The 17,215-nt window shown below is 45.2% G+C and overlaps 2 protein-coding genes across 2 annotated transcripts in view; both read left to right on the top strand.

The window, feature by feature from the left end:
* Window positions 1–1,930: 1,930 nt before the first annotated feature.
* On the top strand, window positions 1,931–15,765 carry map3k2 (mitogen-activated protein kinase kinase kinase 2). Its single transcript, XM_050064915.1, has 17 exons — window positions 1,931–2,403; window positions 5,270–5,342; window positions 5,690–5,802; window positions 7,641–7,681; window positions 7,820–7,919; window positions 8,007–8,120; window positions 8,205–8,301; window positions 8,402–8,532; window positions 8,650–8,729; window positions 8,847–8,911; window positions 9,215–9,307; window positions 9,392–9,631; window positions 9,723–9,871; window positions 9,969–10,100; window positions 10,216–10,345; window positions 10,501–10,678; window positions 10,903–15,765. Exons 2-17 carry the CDS (start codon window positions 5,288–5,290, stop codon window positions 11,120–11,122), a joined length of 1,938 nt encoding a protein of 645 aa, XP_049920872.1. The 5' UTR covers window positions 1,931–2,403; window positions 5,270–5,287; the 3' UTR covers window positions 11,123–15,765.
* A 197-nt stretch (window positions 15,766–15,962) lies between these two features.
* LOC126402718 (sterol 26-hydroxylase, mitochondrial) overlaps window positions 15,963–17,215 on the top strand; it is a 20,621-nt gene continuing 19,368 nt past the window's right edge. Inside the window, exon 1 of the mRNA XM_050064920.1 lies at window positions 15,963–16,261. Coding sequence (XP_049920877.1) covers window positions 16,016–16,261 — 246 coding nt within the window. The 5' untranslated portion in view covers window positions 15,963–16,015. The remainder of the gene's footprint in view (window positions 16,262–17,215) is intronic.

Raw genomic sequence — 17,215 nt, 5'->3', positions numbered from 1 at the left:
CACATCATATGACATTTAAATACAGATCATATTATATAGTATTACTATAGCTGAGCTAAAGTGCAAAGCATCAATAAATAATAATGAAGGGTTAAAACAGACATGAAATAAAAAACAAAATAAAAGCGGTCATTCAGGAATAAGGGTACACTTATTTACAATTTTACACAGTTAATTGTTTTATGTAGAACAATCTAAGAGTCAGAATCAGAATCAGAAATACTTTATTGATCCCCGAGTGGAAATTTTGATTCGTTACAGTCGCTCCGATGTAAAGAATCGATAGATAGATAATCAGTATGTAAATATAAAGCAATAAAATACAATAAAATACATTTAAAAAAAAGAAATGTATGTTAAAATAAAAAGTAAAAAGAAAATGTGCATTATGCTACAATGTTTACCACTGGTACTTAAGATATTAAATTATTAAAAATAAAATATATATTTTTTGATATATTTTGAGGCTATAAGTGTGAAATTTAACTACAATATATACTTCGATATAATAAACAAGAATAGAATAAAAGTAAACATATGGAATACGTACAGTTATGTGCATGATAAAGTCGTATACAGAGAAATATTGCGCAGATGAATTATTGCACTCAATGGATACTTATGAACTATAAATGCAATGTAGGAACCACTTCCTGTTGCGCTCTGTGGTGCATCATGGGGGACTGAGTCTGTCACTGAGAGTGCTCCTGACCTCAGCCTTCTCAGAAACAAAGATGGCTCTGGCCCTTCTTGTAGAGGGCTTCAGTTTATTGTCCACATGCACTCTCAGGTACCTGTAGTCCTTCACAATGTCCACAGTGACCCCAGGGATTGAAACAGGGGTCACTGGTGCCTTTGACCTCCTCAGATCCACCACAGTTTTGCAGGTATATGATGGCACCGCGACTCCCAGTCGGGGCTGGTAGGCGGACTGGAGGAGGGCTAAGAGACCCATATTTGTGTCTAAGTGTAATCAAATGGGGCAATTGTGCACCCTCAATGTGCGTCCACTAAACTGTGTTTGTTTTTGTCGCTGACAGGCTCAGGTTGTTATTATAAGTGTCAGACAGCATTATGGAGAGGATCCCTACACAGATAGACCTTTTTGTTTGACCTGAAACAGCCCTGAAATCACCGTCACCAAACCCACCAGACTCCATTTAAAAAATCAGTAATTTTATCCCTGTAAAACCTGCTTTATATAAAGTCGACAAACACAAAATAAAACTCACAGAAATCGTCTCTGTTCATCTTTCCACTGTTCCAACAATCACCAGCTCTGGTTTGGTTGATGTTAACCCTTTAATCACCCAGTTAGATGTGACAACATGCTGCCTCTGTACACGCTAAAATTACTGCTTTTTTACATGGAGTCTGGTGGGTTTGGTGACAGTGATGTCAGGGCTGTTTAAGGTCCAAAATGGATCTTACTCTGTAACACAAATGTTTGTCCTATCCGTAATAATAATCTGAGCCTGTCAGCGACAAAAACAAACACTTTAAGCGGATGTAAATTGAGGTTGCACAATTGCCCCACTTGGTTACACTGCAGCCTGATTAGCTGCTGCCGACTGCAGCCGTCTCGCTCAACACTGGACCAGTTTAAAAACTTGTTCCCATTCGTCACTTAGACACAGATAAGTGGGAAAACTGGGTCCAAGTTGAGAAATACTTAAGTTACCCTTTAAGGATGATGGAGACCTTTCCTTAAGAATTTATTACAGCTACTCGAGGCTCATGTGGAGTAACCAGAGAATAAATCAGGATCATTAACTGAATGAAACCAGATTATATTTCCCCACAGCTGTTCTCAGATGTATTTATTTGACAGGAAGCCAATGCATGTCTGTGACATCACAGCTTGTGTTTTTGTTGGATTCTTCCAACGAGGTTGAGGGCTAAAGACCGGTCAAGTAAACCAGAATAAAAGTTATGATTTCCGGTTGTGAACTGTCAGTATAAAATACGACTTGTGTAGTAGTGTTTTTTCCCCTATTAGAAACATTTGTGCTTTTATTTTGGCAGGAAAATCTCTTCACTTCCGCTAGCCGTTAGTTCGCTACCCGTTAGCTTAACCATCCGAGGCAGCGAGCGGAGCTCCCGTCAGCAGCCTGTAAAGTGCAACAAAATGAAAGCTGTCGGTTAACTTTGCTTTTTGATTCCCGCGCGGACACGGAGATACTCTGTCGGACAAACCGTCGTCGTGTCATTTTGCTGCCTGGAAAGATCCGCGGGCTGAACGGACAACCGTCGGGCCTCGTCGTCGTGGCCCAGCAGGACTCGAGTGAAGTTGGGAGCGGACTGCCAAACTTCTGCTTCCTCCAGCGGCTCTCCGCGGGGCCCGGGGCTCCTGTCACCGGCCCTGTGGAGGAGAAAGTGACCACAAACCGAACCGACCACCAGGTAAGATGCTAACGATGAACCCGCCCGCTACGTACCTCTCACTACCTCGCTTAATGGTCGCTTTTTGCGGTCGTGCGGTGCGGGAGAGCCTTCAGTAGCTATGCGGCTAGTTAGCATTAGCTTAGCATGACAACTTCCCTGGCCTGACAGCTAGCCATAACGGTACAAGGAACTGTCGGTTAGCATTAGCCACTTAGCTTCTCCCACAAGCTACAAACATGCAGCTAATTGTTTGTTATGAATATACTTAAAGATGCCAGGTCATTAATGGAGCACATTGTGGTGCAGCTCGTGAGGCCACATTAGCTAGCAACAGTTGTTAGTCAATATTAGCATGCGGAGCTACTAAGCTAACGCTAGCAAGTTGAATTAAATTAGATCCCATTTATTACACACTATCCTGCGTTACACTGCTGAACTACACATTATGTTATATTATGTCACCTCCTTACACCTTATATATAATGTCCTGCACCATCTTAATAAGTTGGGGTGTATATTTTTGTGTAGCAATATTATATTGATTACTTCAAAATTAGATAAATAATTGATATGACAAATACAAAGTAAACTTTTGGTAGCCTACTAGAATAATATAGTCACTTGCCTTTTCTGTTTACTAGATACATTTAGCTGCAATAAAAACCAACTTCTTTATTTATTCATTGAAACGGTTGAACATGCAGCACATTGCAACAAGTTTAAAATCATAATAATATCGTATCATGACGTATGTATCGTATCGCGGAGCCTCCGGTTGTTTTTTTTTTTTCATTTTTAATTTTATGTCATTTTATTTTTTTAGTTTTTGCAAGATAGTAATCAGGATTTTTTTCTCAGAAACGTAATTATTATATATTTTATATATATATATATATATATATATATATATATATATATATATATATATATATATATATATATATATATATATATATATATAATAAAAGTCCCTTGTTTTGGATTTGGGGTCGGTCTTGTTCACAAAATATTAGGGGAGGGGGAAAAATCAATACAGCGTAGTGTTGCGATATTTTTGTGTGACAATATCGTATCAATTTGTTTTATCATATAAACTATTATTATTACAAATACAAATGAAACATTTGGTAGCCTACTAAAATAATATAATCCGTTGCTTTTTCGGTTTACTACATATGTATTTGCTGCAGTAAAAATGAAGTGAGATGAACAGACATTATTTTATTCGATAAAAACTGTTGATGTTGACAACGTTCTCTTTTGGCGACATAATTTGCCACTGAAAAATAATATTGCAACAAGTTTAAAATCGCAATAATAGTGTAGAGTATCGTATAGTGGATCCTGTGGTGATTCCCACCTCTAATAATTAGAAATATTACGTTATATGTTAAATGACTAATCGACTATTGAAGTAATCTGTGACTATTTTAGTAGTCGTCTGATCAGTTTGAGTCATTTTTCATAGAAAAGAACTATAAAAGTACCCACAATACTCTTATTGCAGCTTCTTACGTTCAGATATTGGCAGCTTTACACACTCTCCCATGACGGTGAACTAAAACCCTTTGGCGTGAGTACGAAACAAGACATTAGATGACATCATTTTGGGGTTTGGGAGAGACAGACCGACATTTTCAACATTTTAACACATTTTTTGGTAAAATGATGAGTCGACTAATCGAGGAAATAATCGACAATGAAAATAATTGTTAGTTGCAGCACTAATGTTAAAATGTTCTGGTGTCTTATTTTTGCATTATGGTCTGGACGACATTCATAGCCTCAACAGACCCAGAAGAAAAAAAGTTCGGATGTTATACCGTGGAATAAGGCGGGCTGGGAATCACCTGAGGCTCCACGATGCGATATTATCGCAATACTTCAGTCATGATACGATATTACTGCGATTTTGAATGTGCGTTGTTATAGTATTAATAATGGTAAATATTCATATTTAGTAGGGATGCACGGTAATATTTGCACGTCATCGACACTGGCCGATATTGGCTTTGTTATCATATTTTAGTGTAGTGAATAAATACCTGATATCAGTGACTCTTCTACTTTCCCTGTTTATCTGAACTCCTCCTGTCCCGTCCCTCTGAGGATCAATAAAGCTTTATCTTATCTGAAAGCTAATTATCTACCACAGCAGCCCATAATAATGCCAGGATTGTTGCCGTCAACTTCTCAGGGTCCTGTGACATCAGTGCAGTGACTCACCATATACGATATTTGTCAGGAAAATGTTAAAAGCTAAGCAGACGTTAATGTCACGTCTCATCAGTGTGACGATCAGTCAGTGATGATGGCAGACTCTGATCAGCAGACGCCATGTTGACTGTCACTTCCAGACTGACACAGATCCTGTGTTTGTAGTGTCGCATGGTAACATCACCACTTCCCACTCGCAACACGTAAACATATTGTGACCGCTTGTGACGACTGGGCAGGAGAAACGCTGGGGAATTTATGATTTGATCACAATCTCACAGGAATGGCTGCAACAGATGATTACGTACGTTATCATTAAAGATAATGCTGTTATTGCTTATCAAAGTTTAAGCTACCTTACCCTCAGAGGGACGTGTGCAAAGGCCTGAACTCTTCCTGGAGTCCACACACAACAAGACAAACATAAACTAAGACATTTACACAAATAAAAGTCTCATTAAGAATGTGTTTAAGTAATAAAGTACTAAATCAGATTGAACACCACTTTCATCCTGACTCTTTCCTCTGGCTTTATCAGTATTGTTGTGGCCGTAATATTTCCATATGTGTGTAGCAGAGATGTGCTGATGAGTCGGCAGCTTCAGGCTCTAACTCGAGTCCACATCAGCCACACATTAGGATTTATGTTGTCCCTCTGCTGTTGCAGGAGAAAGGAATCCCTTTGATGGGAGAATCCTCTTTCCTTGCCTCCTGGGTCAATCGCCGTGCCACAATGATGGGTATGTATGTGTGTGTGTTTAAGATACTGTTACTGTTTGGCTGCCGGCCAAATTGGTCTTTTGTCAAACCTACAACCTAAGGAATGTTTTTTCCCTCAGTGAATAATGTTCCTCTTGTTATGTCCTTTAATGTAAGTGGCATGTAACGTGTCACTGCTGCAGGTCTGGAAAGATAAAGTAATTTAAAACATTTTTTAAGTCTTGAGATGTTAAAGGTTTGCGAGAGTGCTGCAGATAAGAAGGTGAAGGTGTTTTTGTCTGCGTTAGGTTGAAGCACGAGATGCTCTGTTCATTCAACTTTTATCGACATAGTCTGTGAAATGAACCCGCCTCTTGTCGTCCCTCAGATGAGCAGGAGGCGCTGAACTCGATCATGCAGGACTTGGCCGAACTGCACCGCTCCAGCCGTCCTGCCATGTTCCTGTCGGACCTGACCAAAGCCTCCTCGCCCAAGAACCAGGTAACCGTTCACATTTAAACCGCTACCAGTTCTGGTGCCTCGAATTTGGTACTTTACTCTTTCAGTAATAACAAAAATGTCATTTTGAATAAGCTGCAGGCGTGATGTAGTCGACTGAAGGCCCAGACACACCAAACTGACATCCGAGAAATAGCGGTGACGATAGCCCAACGCTGTGTTGCCTCTCGTTGCCTTGTTTCAGCTAGAAAGTTGCAGTTAGCCAGTTAGCACATTAGCAACACAGTCCAGTGTTGAAAGAGCAGAACAGATTTACCGTGCGCCAGTGAACTGTAACTCAAACCATCAGGACACGTTTCTGCCGAAGAGCTCGATGGCTAAAGAAAAATAATCTAACCTCAGAGTGATTTCAATTGCTTCGGCGTCACTGATCCAACATGCTGAATCAGCGAAAAGAAGGCTAACTCGTGCAGACAAGGGTCAGTGGTGCGGGACGCACCGCACCGACAAGGCAGACGCTCACCAGTTGCCCAACTTTGACCGTCGGCTTGGTGTGTCGGGGCCTTAAAACACAATTCTGTTTATCTGCTGTTTTCTAATCGCACATCGAGCTAATTTCTCTAGAAGAAAGAAAAACTCATATTTCTACTTATTTGCCGCATCAAAAGCCTACCGTAACGTGAATTTTGTGAACCATTACATCCCTAGTTATTACTATGATCATACAGAAAAGAAAAATGACCAGACGCTGAAACTGTCGCATCTGATCGGTGCTGCTGAAGCCGACAGAGTGGATGTGGAGCTCTGTAGTCGGCCTCCCAGCATTTAGTTGCTTCTGCTTCCTGTCTGAAGTTGAACCCTGGCCTTAGACGTCCATGGCTGGTTTCCAAGCCCTGGGGTGCTGAGCAGCACTTCGACCTCTCGTCTAAACCCAGTGTTCTCACTTTGATGCACCAGGCACAGATGGATTGAAAGGCCCTGACACAGCAAGCTGACGGTTGGCTGTCGACCAAGGTCGGGCCGTCAGTGAGCGTCTGTCGGCCTAGTTTTTGTGGTGTGTCCCGCACCGTTGGCACTTTTAGGCCGATTGAGCATGTTGAATTGGCAGCGGAGCTTGTCGGTGAGAGAGATCACTCTGATTGGCTGTTGAGGTTTTATTTCCTCGCCCCTGTAGCGAGTGAATCTGCCTGTAGTGAAACCGGGGCTAACCGGTGCTTCCTCCTCAGGCTCCACTTCACTCAGCTGCCCCACAGACCCGCTGCTTCTTCCCACTTTAACCTGAATAACAAACCGGAGCTAGCTGGGAGCGGCTAGCGGAGCGTTAGCCGCAGCATGACCGGAGGGAAGCACAGCCAGTTAGCCTCCGCTAGTCTCTGAGCTAGCCCCGGCTCTCCGTTTGGATCCAACCGGAGCACCGAGCCCTGGTTTGTTATTCAGGTTAAAGTGGGAAGAAGCAGCGGGTTTATCGGGCAGCTGAGTGAAGTGGAGCCTGCGGAGGAAACACCGGGACCGTCTGGATGTAATAGTACGTGGAGGTGCTGCGGTGCTCGGCTGCACAGATAGGAAACCCCTCGGCTGACAGGATGTACCACTCTCTCACTCCGCTCTTAGGCCTTCTTCTAGAACAATGATAGTTGATCGTATAGAAGATCTGAGGGCTGAAACGTCATCTGATTAAAGGAGAAATGTACATGGAGCCGGAGTGCGTGACACTGGTTTCCCACTTTGAGTCTAGTGCCAGTAATCAGCACCGCACTGAAACACTCGGTGTGTGATACTTGTCTAAATAAGGCAAGAATGTCACACACAGTGCCAGTGAAGGAAACATTAGGGAACAAAAAGCCTCTGATGTGATTTTAACGTGACTTTCTCTCCAACAGAACGACGTCAGAGTCAAGTTCGAGTTCAAAGGGGAGAAGAGGTGAGGCTTCACCAGGTTTACCATTTTCATGAGCCTACATGTCCGTACGGGTTACAAACAGGTTCTGAGGGCACTGTACAGAAAGAGTTAGGTGGAAACGCAGCTATGTTGTCCTCTGACCTCTCCTCTTCTCTGCAGGATCTTGCAGTTCCCTCGACCTGTCAAGCTGGACGACCTGAAGGCGAAAGCTAAGGTGGCTTTCGGTCAGACGATGGACCTTCACTACACCAACAACGAGGTGTGAGGCCTTCTCAGGCCTGCACGTTTTTGATAATGACGCTGAATCTATCGACACTGAAGCTTTTTCTTGTTCTTGTTGTTGCAGTTGGTGATTCCACTGACGACTCAGGACGACCTGGACAAGGCCGTGGAGCTGCTGGATCGCAGCGTTCACATGAAGAGCCTGAAGATCCTCCTGGTGCTCCAGAGCTCCTCTCAGGTGAGCAGTAGAGAAATGTCGACCGGTTTTTTAATCTTCAGTGGTGACCATAAATCACAGCCTGTTCTCTCTCTGTGTGCCCAGAACTCTTCCTCCAACATGGACCTGCTGCCGTCCCACGAGGAGCTGGACAACACGGGATTCAGGGTCGCTGACAAGAAGAGTATGCTGGCTTTGATAGGTGAGTGTCATCTCGTAGAGACGCACAGACATGACACGACCTCAAATTTGGACGTCATAATGCCCCCAAAATAAACCGACCTTTCTTCAACCGACCTCAGGCTCCCATTCGACGGACCGCAGCTCCCCTCCTCCAGGATACATTCCCGACGCGCTCCAGCAGGTGGCGAGGAACGGCTCCTTCACCAGCATCAACAGCGAGGGGGAGTTCATCCCTGAGAGCATGGACCAGGTACGACCAGTGTTGACCTTGTGTTGTGTGGTCCTGTACATACTACCCCCAGTGTTTGGGTACATGGGTGTGTTTAAGCAGTCGGCAGGCTTTTAAGAGTTTGTGTCTTTTCTTCAGATGCTGGACCCGCTGTCCATGAGCAGTCCAGAAAACTCTGCATCTGGAAGTTGTCCTTCTTTAGACAGCCCACTGGACAGGTCAGGACGCTGGATATTTTATTCATACAACAGTTTACTGAGGGGAGGTCAGAGACTGAAGAACAGACTACACTCTGTAGTAATATCCTGTCTTGGTTTTGTTTTCGTGTTGTGCAGTGACTACCCAAAATCCAGGATGCCCCGAGCACAGAGCTACCCCGACAACCACCAGGACTTTCCAGGTACACAAATCAGCTTCACTATAACTCGCAGCATTCACAGACAAACACTTGTCTTTATCTGGACACATTTTCCTCACAAATACAACATGCTAACATTATTAGCACAAGCCTATGGCATTTTACATTGTATAAATTAGCCTAGCAGTTAGCGGACTTTTCCTCTGCTCATATGAAGCAGGATAAATCACACACAGGACTTAAAATGCTATTTTAGTGGAGGCTTTATTGTCTTTCACAATTTATTGTGTCTTATCTGTGAAATTAAAGTCGCTGCAGCATCATCATCCTCCTCTTCCTCCCCAGAGTACGACATCCCAGTGTTTGAGAAGTCGGGGAAAGGTGGAACGTACCCTCGACGATACGGCATTCCCTTCGGCCTTCAGGATTACAGCGATGGTGGGTCATTTTCTCCTCATGACTCCCGACATGTGAACATCAGCGTCACTTTGCACTACAACATCCTCTTCCTCTGCTCCACAGGGAGGAAGACCTTCCCTCGGGCCCGGCGAACACAGGTCCACGGCTTCCGCTCGCCGGTCAGCTTCAGCCCGACGGAGCAGTCGCCCAGCACCAGCAGCGGCAGCAGCGTCTTCACCCCTGACCTGGAGGAGGCCCCGGGCCCCGCCAGGAGGCCACGGAGGGGCAGCGACATTGAACCCAACCCCAACCCGACCACGGCGCCGACGCTGTCTGTGATGGACATCAGCCCGCCTAGCCGCTGTGAGCTGCACGTTGATTTCATCTGTCTGTACAGCAGCTGTGTTTTTTTTCTCTGCAGCGGTTTGATTGTATCTGATGTGTTTGTGTGCAGCCCCACGCGCCCCGACAAACTGGCGGCTGGGGAAGCTCCTGGGTCAGGGCGCCTTCGGACGGGTGTTTCTCTGTTATGATGCCGATACTGGGCGGGAACTGGCGGTCAAACAGGTCCAGTTTGACCCGGAGAGTCCAGAGACCAGCAAGGTGAGAAGAGTCTGATGTTTGTTGTCAGACAGTGTGCACGTTGAAAAACAGTCGAGCAGGAAACGATAAAAGTTTGTGATGTTTTTCGGTCGTTAAGGAGGTGAGCGCGTTGGAGTGTGAAATCCAGCTCCTGAAGAATCTGTGCAACGAGCGAATCGTCCAGTACTACGGCTGTCTGAGAGACACCATGGAGCGGACGCTCTCCATCTTCATGGAGTACATGCCCGGGGTGAGTGCTACTTTTTACTGTCAGGTTAAAAAAGGAGTTAAAGCTGGAGCCTCTCTCTGAACTGACCTGTGATTGGACAAAATCTGACACTTGTCTGTCACTTTGCGTCCCTCAGGGCTCCATTAAGGACCAGCTGAAGTCGTACGGAGCGCTGACGGAAAACGTGACGCGCCGCTACACCCGGCAGATCCTGGAGGGAGTTTCCTACCTGCACAGCAACATGATCGTCCACAGAGACATCAAAGGTGAGGAGGACGACTTATTGTATTCAGCTGCTGTACCTCAGAATTCTCACACTTAAAACAATCCACACAAATCAAGTCATGGTCAGCAATACGAAGGTGTAAAGCTACGACGAGAGGAAGATGCAGCCGGGTGACTGTGTCTCGTTTGTGCTCAGGGGCCAACATCCTTCGTGACTCGGTGGGTAACGTGAAGCTGGGAGACTTCGGGGCCAGCCGGCGGCTTCAGACCATCTGTCTGTCAGGAACAGGCATCATGTCTGTGACCGGCACGCCGTACTGGATGAGCCCAGAAGTGATCAGCGGAGAGGGCTACGGCAGGAAGGCCGACATCTGGTGAGAACACACACGAGTCCTGGCCTTTCTTTAGAATATAAGTCTGTAAATATAAGGTCTTTTAAGTCATTAAATTGTCGTTAACTGTCTGATACCTGGAGAGACGCTGTCCCAAAACTGTCCTGGTCAAGTTAGTGAGTAAATGACAGACTTCACATAAGAACGAAGGAACTATTTGACAAAAGCACGTCTCGTCTCTCTGATTTGTGTTATTCCGCCCTCAGGAGTGTCGGCTGCACCGTAGTGGAGATGCTGACGCAGCGACCCCCGTGGGCGGAGTTCGAGGCCATGGCAGCCATCTTTAAGATTGCCACCCAGCCCACCAACCCCGTGCTGCCCGCCCACGTGTCGGACCACTGCCGAGAGTTCCTCAAACGGATCTTTGTAGAGACGAAGCAGCGGCCGTCTGCCGATGAGCTACTGAGGCACATCTTTGTACATTAACCCCTGAACCTTTAACCCCCTCCACCCCCCCGCCTGCCTGCCGAACTGCCAGATACGGCCTTACCTGACGGGGCGTCCTTGCCTCTGACCCCGCCCCCTCCACCTCCACGCTGAAACCATATTGGACCAGGAGGAAGAGGCTGGAAGAAGGTGGGGTGTGGCGGCGGGGAGGAGGGGGCGTGTACCTGCTCCTCCTGTCTCTGTTTGTATGAGACTGCCATAGAGGACATGAGTTTTTATTTTGTTTTTCTCCGCAAGTTGCACCTTAATTTGTCGAACCCGCCGGGGTGGAGCACTTCCTCCTGACTCTTTGGAACCTTTTTTCATGTTTGTACGGTTTCTCTCTTCAAACGTTTTGGAGTGGGATAGCGTCGGTGTTGTGGACCTACAGGAGGTGATGCCTGGCTCTCGAGTGGCCCCGCCCCCCCATCTCGCTGACCCGACCCCAGAATGTAGTCTCCTGCCAAAACCCAGAGCAATGGTGATGACCTGGGCCCGCTGCTATACACGAAACTAAACCCCCCTCGACGCAGAGAACACTCCCCGAAAACAGTTTCCACTCACCTGCCTTCATCCCTCGTCCTCTTCCTCTCTGATGTTTTGTCTCTCTGCTTCACTGTCTGTAATCTACCTTCCCTCCTCTTCATCTTCGTTCTTCGCCTTGTGCCTTTTCTGTTTTTTAAACGCAGTGTAGGAGTGACGTCATGGATAACCTCCGTCGTTCTCAAAGGTTTCTCAGTGTTGTTTTGCCTCCCGGATAAACTGCCTTCGCACCGTTAGCCCAAATCCAGCTGATCTCACTTCAGCCGTAACGTCCGTTTCTGCCTTTTCTGTAACGGGGACTTGTGGTGTCGATCAGGGAGCGCCCTGATCCCACCTGCTCTACCTGCCTGCTCCGGCTGGTAACCAAATATCCTTCAGACTCTGTTTGTAAAACTCGCCGTGCTGGATTAATAATGAAACGTTGCTGGTGAATTCTGGGGCGTACCAACGAACTGGTACTCGGACAAGGATCGGTACTCCTGCTTTTTCTCTTCAAACACCTCCTTCTCTCCTCGGCTTCGATAAGTATTCACTCATCGGCTGGGTCGAGCTGTTGTCATGGCAGATCAGAGGTGGATGAGCTGTTGGTATGTTAACTGCTACATGAACTCGCTGGCATTTATTAACCTAAATAAAATACAGGCTAGATTAGATCTAAAACTATAAGTAGGTCAGTTGATTGTACGGCTGAGTATCGTTTAAAAAGTTATGATACCAGCGCCCTTAAAGTGAAAGGAATGCCTCACTCAATGCGAAGTGGTGTGAAGTATGGCCATAAACATTTCCCTGGCATCTCGGCACACTGAACTGCAGACTCTGTCAGAACACCACAGATTGTATGGGAGTGTGAGCGCCGCACCAGGGACACTTGTGAGAATCCGCCCTCATGCACACAGTGACAGGATATCAGAGAATTCATGGCGATGAAGGCTGACTGTCACGTCGCCTGTGTCTGTGTCTCTCACAGCGCAAAGACCACAGCCGACCGCCAACAACTACGTACGTTTGGCATCTGCGTGAGAGGAAATAATTCTCCACAGCAGCAGGTGGCGGTCGTCTGTATTCATCTTTCAAAAGGGGAAACCGGAAGACTGATAGGACGGATTGCGCCTTAGGTTTGAGACGCAGCTCCAGTCTGTGTTGGGCAGCCTTTAGTGTTGATAGAATCATGACGTGTAACCAATGAGATAACCAATAGATAGTTGATTTATTTATAAGCTATCGGATTACAAAAAAAAGATTCGGATGATCATGAAAATGTTGAATATCGTGGCCGATCATCGGCTTGGTGTGTCAAGGCTCTTAGTATCACATGGCTAACATTATCTGACGACTTTCGGTGCTGGTCTGTGTTTATTTAGACTGTTTAATAGTTCGGTGTTGGATGTTAGCCGCTGCTACTGTGTTAGCTCGTTAGCTAAGTGGGAGGACAATGCCTCCAGAGATGGCAGCAACAGAAAGTTCGCTGAAGATGAGGGGCGTCGGGATGATCCAGGAATCCAGGTATCATTTGAGCGGAGACGTTCGGATAAAGACTGGGTATATGGGTCGATACGTTAAAGGTTTGGAGCACTGATACAGAGCCTCCGTCTCTGACCATTTTATTCACCTATTAATCCAGAAAATGATCAATGAAAGCGATCGGTAGTTGCAGCCCTGATATCAGCGATATGATTATTCCAGTCAGGAAATATCTTCTCAAAGAAAGAGGCTAAGGATCTGACTGCCATGAAGGTTTTGTAGTTCTGCCATGACATCACTCGATCCCTCGGAGCAGGAGGGAGGCGCCATTGCAAGGCGAGAAGCTCACAGCTGATTGGCCAGAGGTTCTGGCTGCATGACGCTGTCGTCGGTTGTATTTCAAACTAGCGGGTGGATCGATGCGCCCGGACATTTCTATCTGCTCGTCATTTCACCCACAGGTACATTTACAGGTACCTTCATTTCCTCTGCTGCAGTCGGTACCTGTGTTCCTCCAGCCAAGGCTTCACTGTGCCATATCCCAGCGCTCTTGTTGTTGTTTGTTGTTTATTTACATGCACTCCGACAGATTCGACTCACACTCAAAGATGTTTACAGTATCTCACAGCTTTTGTTCCTTCGCAGCGATCGGCGCCGCCAAATCAGATATTAACTTGTCACTTTAGCCAAACCACAAACACTCCGTTCAACACGTGTCGCTCTGCGTTTCCTCCCCGGGGCCGAGCTTCCATCGTGACGTCTGTCTGTTGAGTACGACTCGCTGTCCATAGCACTGGCTCCATAACTATGCACCAGTAAGATGTTCGTCGGCTTCTGCAACCAGCGACTCCTCGGCTGATGTTAGAGCAGCGACACGCACTGATGACTCTGATGAACCTGACCGATACTCGTCAACATGATCAATCACAGATCAAACAGACGTCAAGACTTTAACAGACGGTACCGAACGCTTTGCTGTCGGATGTACGAAGCTAAAATCTGACAGGAAGTTGTGTTTCTGCTTTTTAAAGGTGCAGTCAGTAAAGTTTTAACGGCACAATTTAATCTGTAATATCAGTTGCTTTGTTACGAGTCGCTCTGAACTGCTGTCTCAACTGGCGCCACCTCACGTGATTCGATCACTGCTCGATATCATGGACGTTCCTTGCGACTAATTTCTCTGCCGTTTTAAAAAGAAGTTTAAATTTAGACTAGTAGGACAGATATGGCTTGAAGGGAGAGTAAAGTGGGACTTGTACTTGTTCGTCGGCTCTCTGCATTGGCCTAAGGTCTGTTGATGTGCACTTTGGTTAAAATAGAGCACTTTTTTAAAAATGGAAATTCCTATCTCTTGTAGTTCCCTGCAGCGGCCACCAGATGGTAGTAAAGAACCATATTTTACTGATTGCACCTTTTTTAAAGCACTCGTCAGGTCTTTACTGATTCATGAAGGTCGGTTTGATCGTGATTTAATGTCTCACAGAACTCGTGATTTCCTCTCAAGGTACTTGTTAGATTTATCGTAAAGATTCGTCACGTCGTGCGTCAGCGATCAGCCGATGGATCCTCGCAGGATGTGGAAACTGACACAAACTCCTCCTCCACTTGATTTATGCATTCTCAGAACGGTACGCGTCCACACGAAGCTGCAGAAAAGACGACATTTTAGATTTTTTGCAAACATTAGTGGTTGTATTGAGTACGAGGCGGCCGGCAGCAAACTGTCGCAAACGCCGCCAGCACTGGTTAAACCTTGATACGCACTACCATTATGCACTATCTTTGATTCACTGATGCTTTCCCACGACTCCTCGCCGGGTGCCGCGCGGCGCAGCTCCGTTCAGCGACCTTTTCTTTGCACATTTTAAAGACGATTTTTTTATTTTTACACAAGTGTGTGTGTGTGTGTGTGTGTGTGGAAGCAAAGACTCAACACATGAATGTAACGTCTCTCTTTTTCACCGTCAGATGGCCTCGTTCACCGCCGCGGATGAACTCCTCGGTACCAGTATTTGTCACCTGCAGACGCCAAGATACACCTGTAGTTCTCTCTCTAGTGTCTAAAGCCACTGCTGCCACTCCTGTGTGTGTGTGTGTGTGTGAGAGAGTGTGTGTGTGTGTGTGTGTGTGTGTGTGTGTGTGAGTGTGAGTGTGAGTTTGTGAACGTGCATTTACTGCAATTTGTGCTCTTTGGACACTGCGCCCGAAATGCCTTGAGCATTCTGACTGTAGGAGGGGAGAACATTAAAATAATAATTAAAAATAAATAAAAAACTGTACAAATGTATAAAATGAGAAATGTACCCTTTTTTAAAAAAGACCAGTCCACTTATATCCCACCTGTTTGGTCTGTGTGTATTGTAAAAGAAGCCATGTTTATAATTCTAATTGGTTTGTGACCAATACGCCTGTTTATATCAGATCTGTATATCAGTGGTACGCATAATTTTTTAATATATATTTTTTATTTTTCTTTTTTTTAAATGGGAGATTTTATGCATGGTTGGGTCCTGAGAGACGCAGCGGTGCCGTCGAATGGTTGCTGTTTTTTGGCAAAATTCTCTGGAGTATTGCGACAGCTCTGTGTTCATAATTACGACAATTATGACAATGAAAAACAATAAAAGATATTTATTTCACTTTGGTTTAGTCGGCGTGTGTTTTTGTGTCATGCAAAGAGTAAACAGAACATTAAATCTAAAGTGGAACAAACATCCAGTGTGCACTGATCCCTGTGCTCCATGTGACCACTAGATGTCGCTGTAGCATCACAAGTCGTGGAAGTAGCTGCAGTACTGCCAGCCGCCTGCAGGGGGCGCTGCACCACACACTAACTCTAACAAGTAAAACTCTGGCACAAACACCCTCCGTCACACACAACCCTCCAGCATGGGCTCCTCGGCGGCTGCAGCCCGCTCTCTGCGGCTCTCTGCGCTCCTCTCCGGGTCACTGCCGGCGGCACGGCCCGGGCCGGAGCTGCGACACACGGCCAGGAAGCTGAACGTCCAGGCGGCAAACAGCACCTCTGAGGCGGGGAAGCTGAAGAGCATCGATGAGCTGCCTGGACCCAGTTTATCCACCACTCTGTACTGGTTGTTCATCAAAGGATACGCAGACAAGAGTCACCTCCTGCAGGTAGGTACCACATGTTCACACCTGGTCCGTGTCTGACAGGAGAAACGCAACATCTGTAAATGTGAATCTGTCTCAGAGGAAGTTTCAGACCCGCTGAGCCTGAAACTTCCTCTGAGACTCTGCAGCTTCCTGACACAGCTCTCAGAGCAGATCTGAGCCCGAGCTGCTCCAGTTAACAACATATTGTTGTATATGTAACAGTGCCAGAAGGCGTACACAGGTATCTGGGTTAGTGTGTGTCTTTTGGTTGTTGTTTTGTCTGTAGTTGTTTTTTGTCCTTTTTTGGTCATTTTCTGTCTTTGAGATATCTTTTAGTCTTTGTAGTCATTTCATTTTTTTACTCTACTTTTTGGCCATTTTATGTTTTTTTTGTGGGGGGCGTTTTTTTGGTCTATTGGTATTTATTTTTTGCAATTTTCTTTTTATTTTCAGAGGTATTGCATACAATCAAGACACTGCAGAAAATAAAAACATTGTAGTCTTGGCAGTTCAGATACAATTTTAAGCCATCATAACCTCAATACCCCTCTTTTCTGTCTTTTCCCCCCTTCTTTTTAAGATTCTCATATACATATATATATATATATATATATATATATATATATATATATAANTGGTCTATTGTATTTATTTTTTGCAATTTTCTTTTTATTTTCAGAGGTATTGCATACAATCAAGACACTGCAGAAAATAAAAACATTGTAGTCTTGGCAGTTCAGATACAATTTTAAGCCATCATAACCTCAATACCCCTCTTTTCTGTCTTTTCCCCCCTTCTTTTTAAGATTCTCATATACATATATATATATATATATATATATATATATATATATATATAAAGTATGCAGTATAAACATAATTTTAAGATATCAGAATCAGAATCAGAATCAGAAATACTTTATTGATCCCCGAGGGGAAATTATTTATGTTACAGGTGCTCCTTGCAAGAGAGGA

Source organism: Epinephelus moara, chromosome 16 (genome assembly GCF_006386435.1).
Source record: "Epinephelus moara isolate mb chromosome 16, YSFRI_EMoa_1.0, whole genome shotgun sequence".
NCBI lineage: Eukaryota > Metazoa > Chordata > Actinopteri > Perciformes > Serranidae > Epinephelus > Epinephelus moara.
This window is presented reverse-complemented; position numbering and strand designations above follow the sequence as displayed.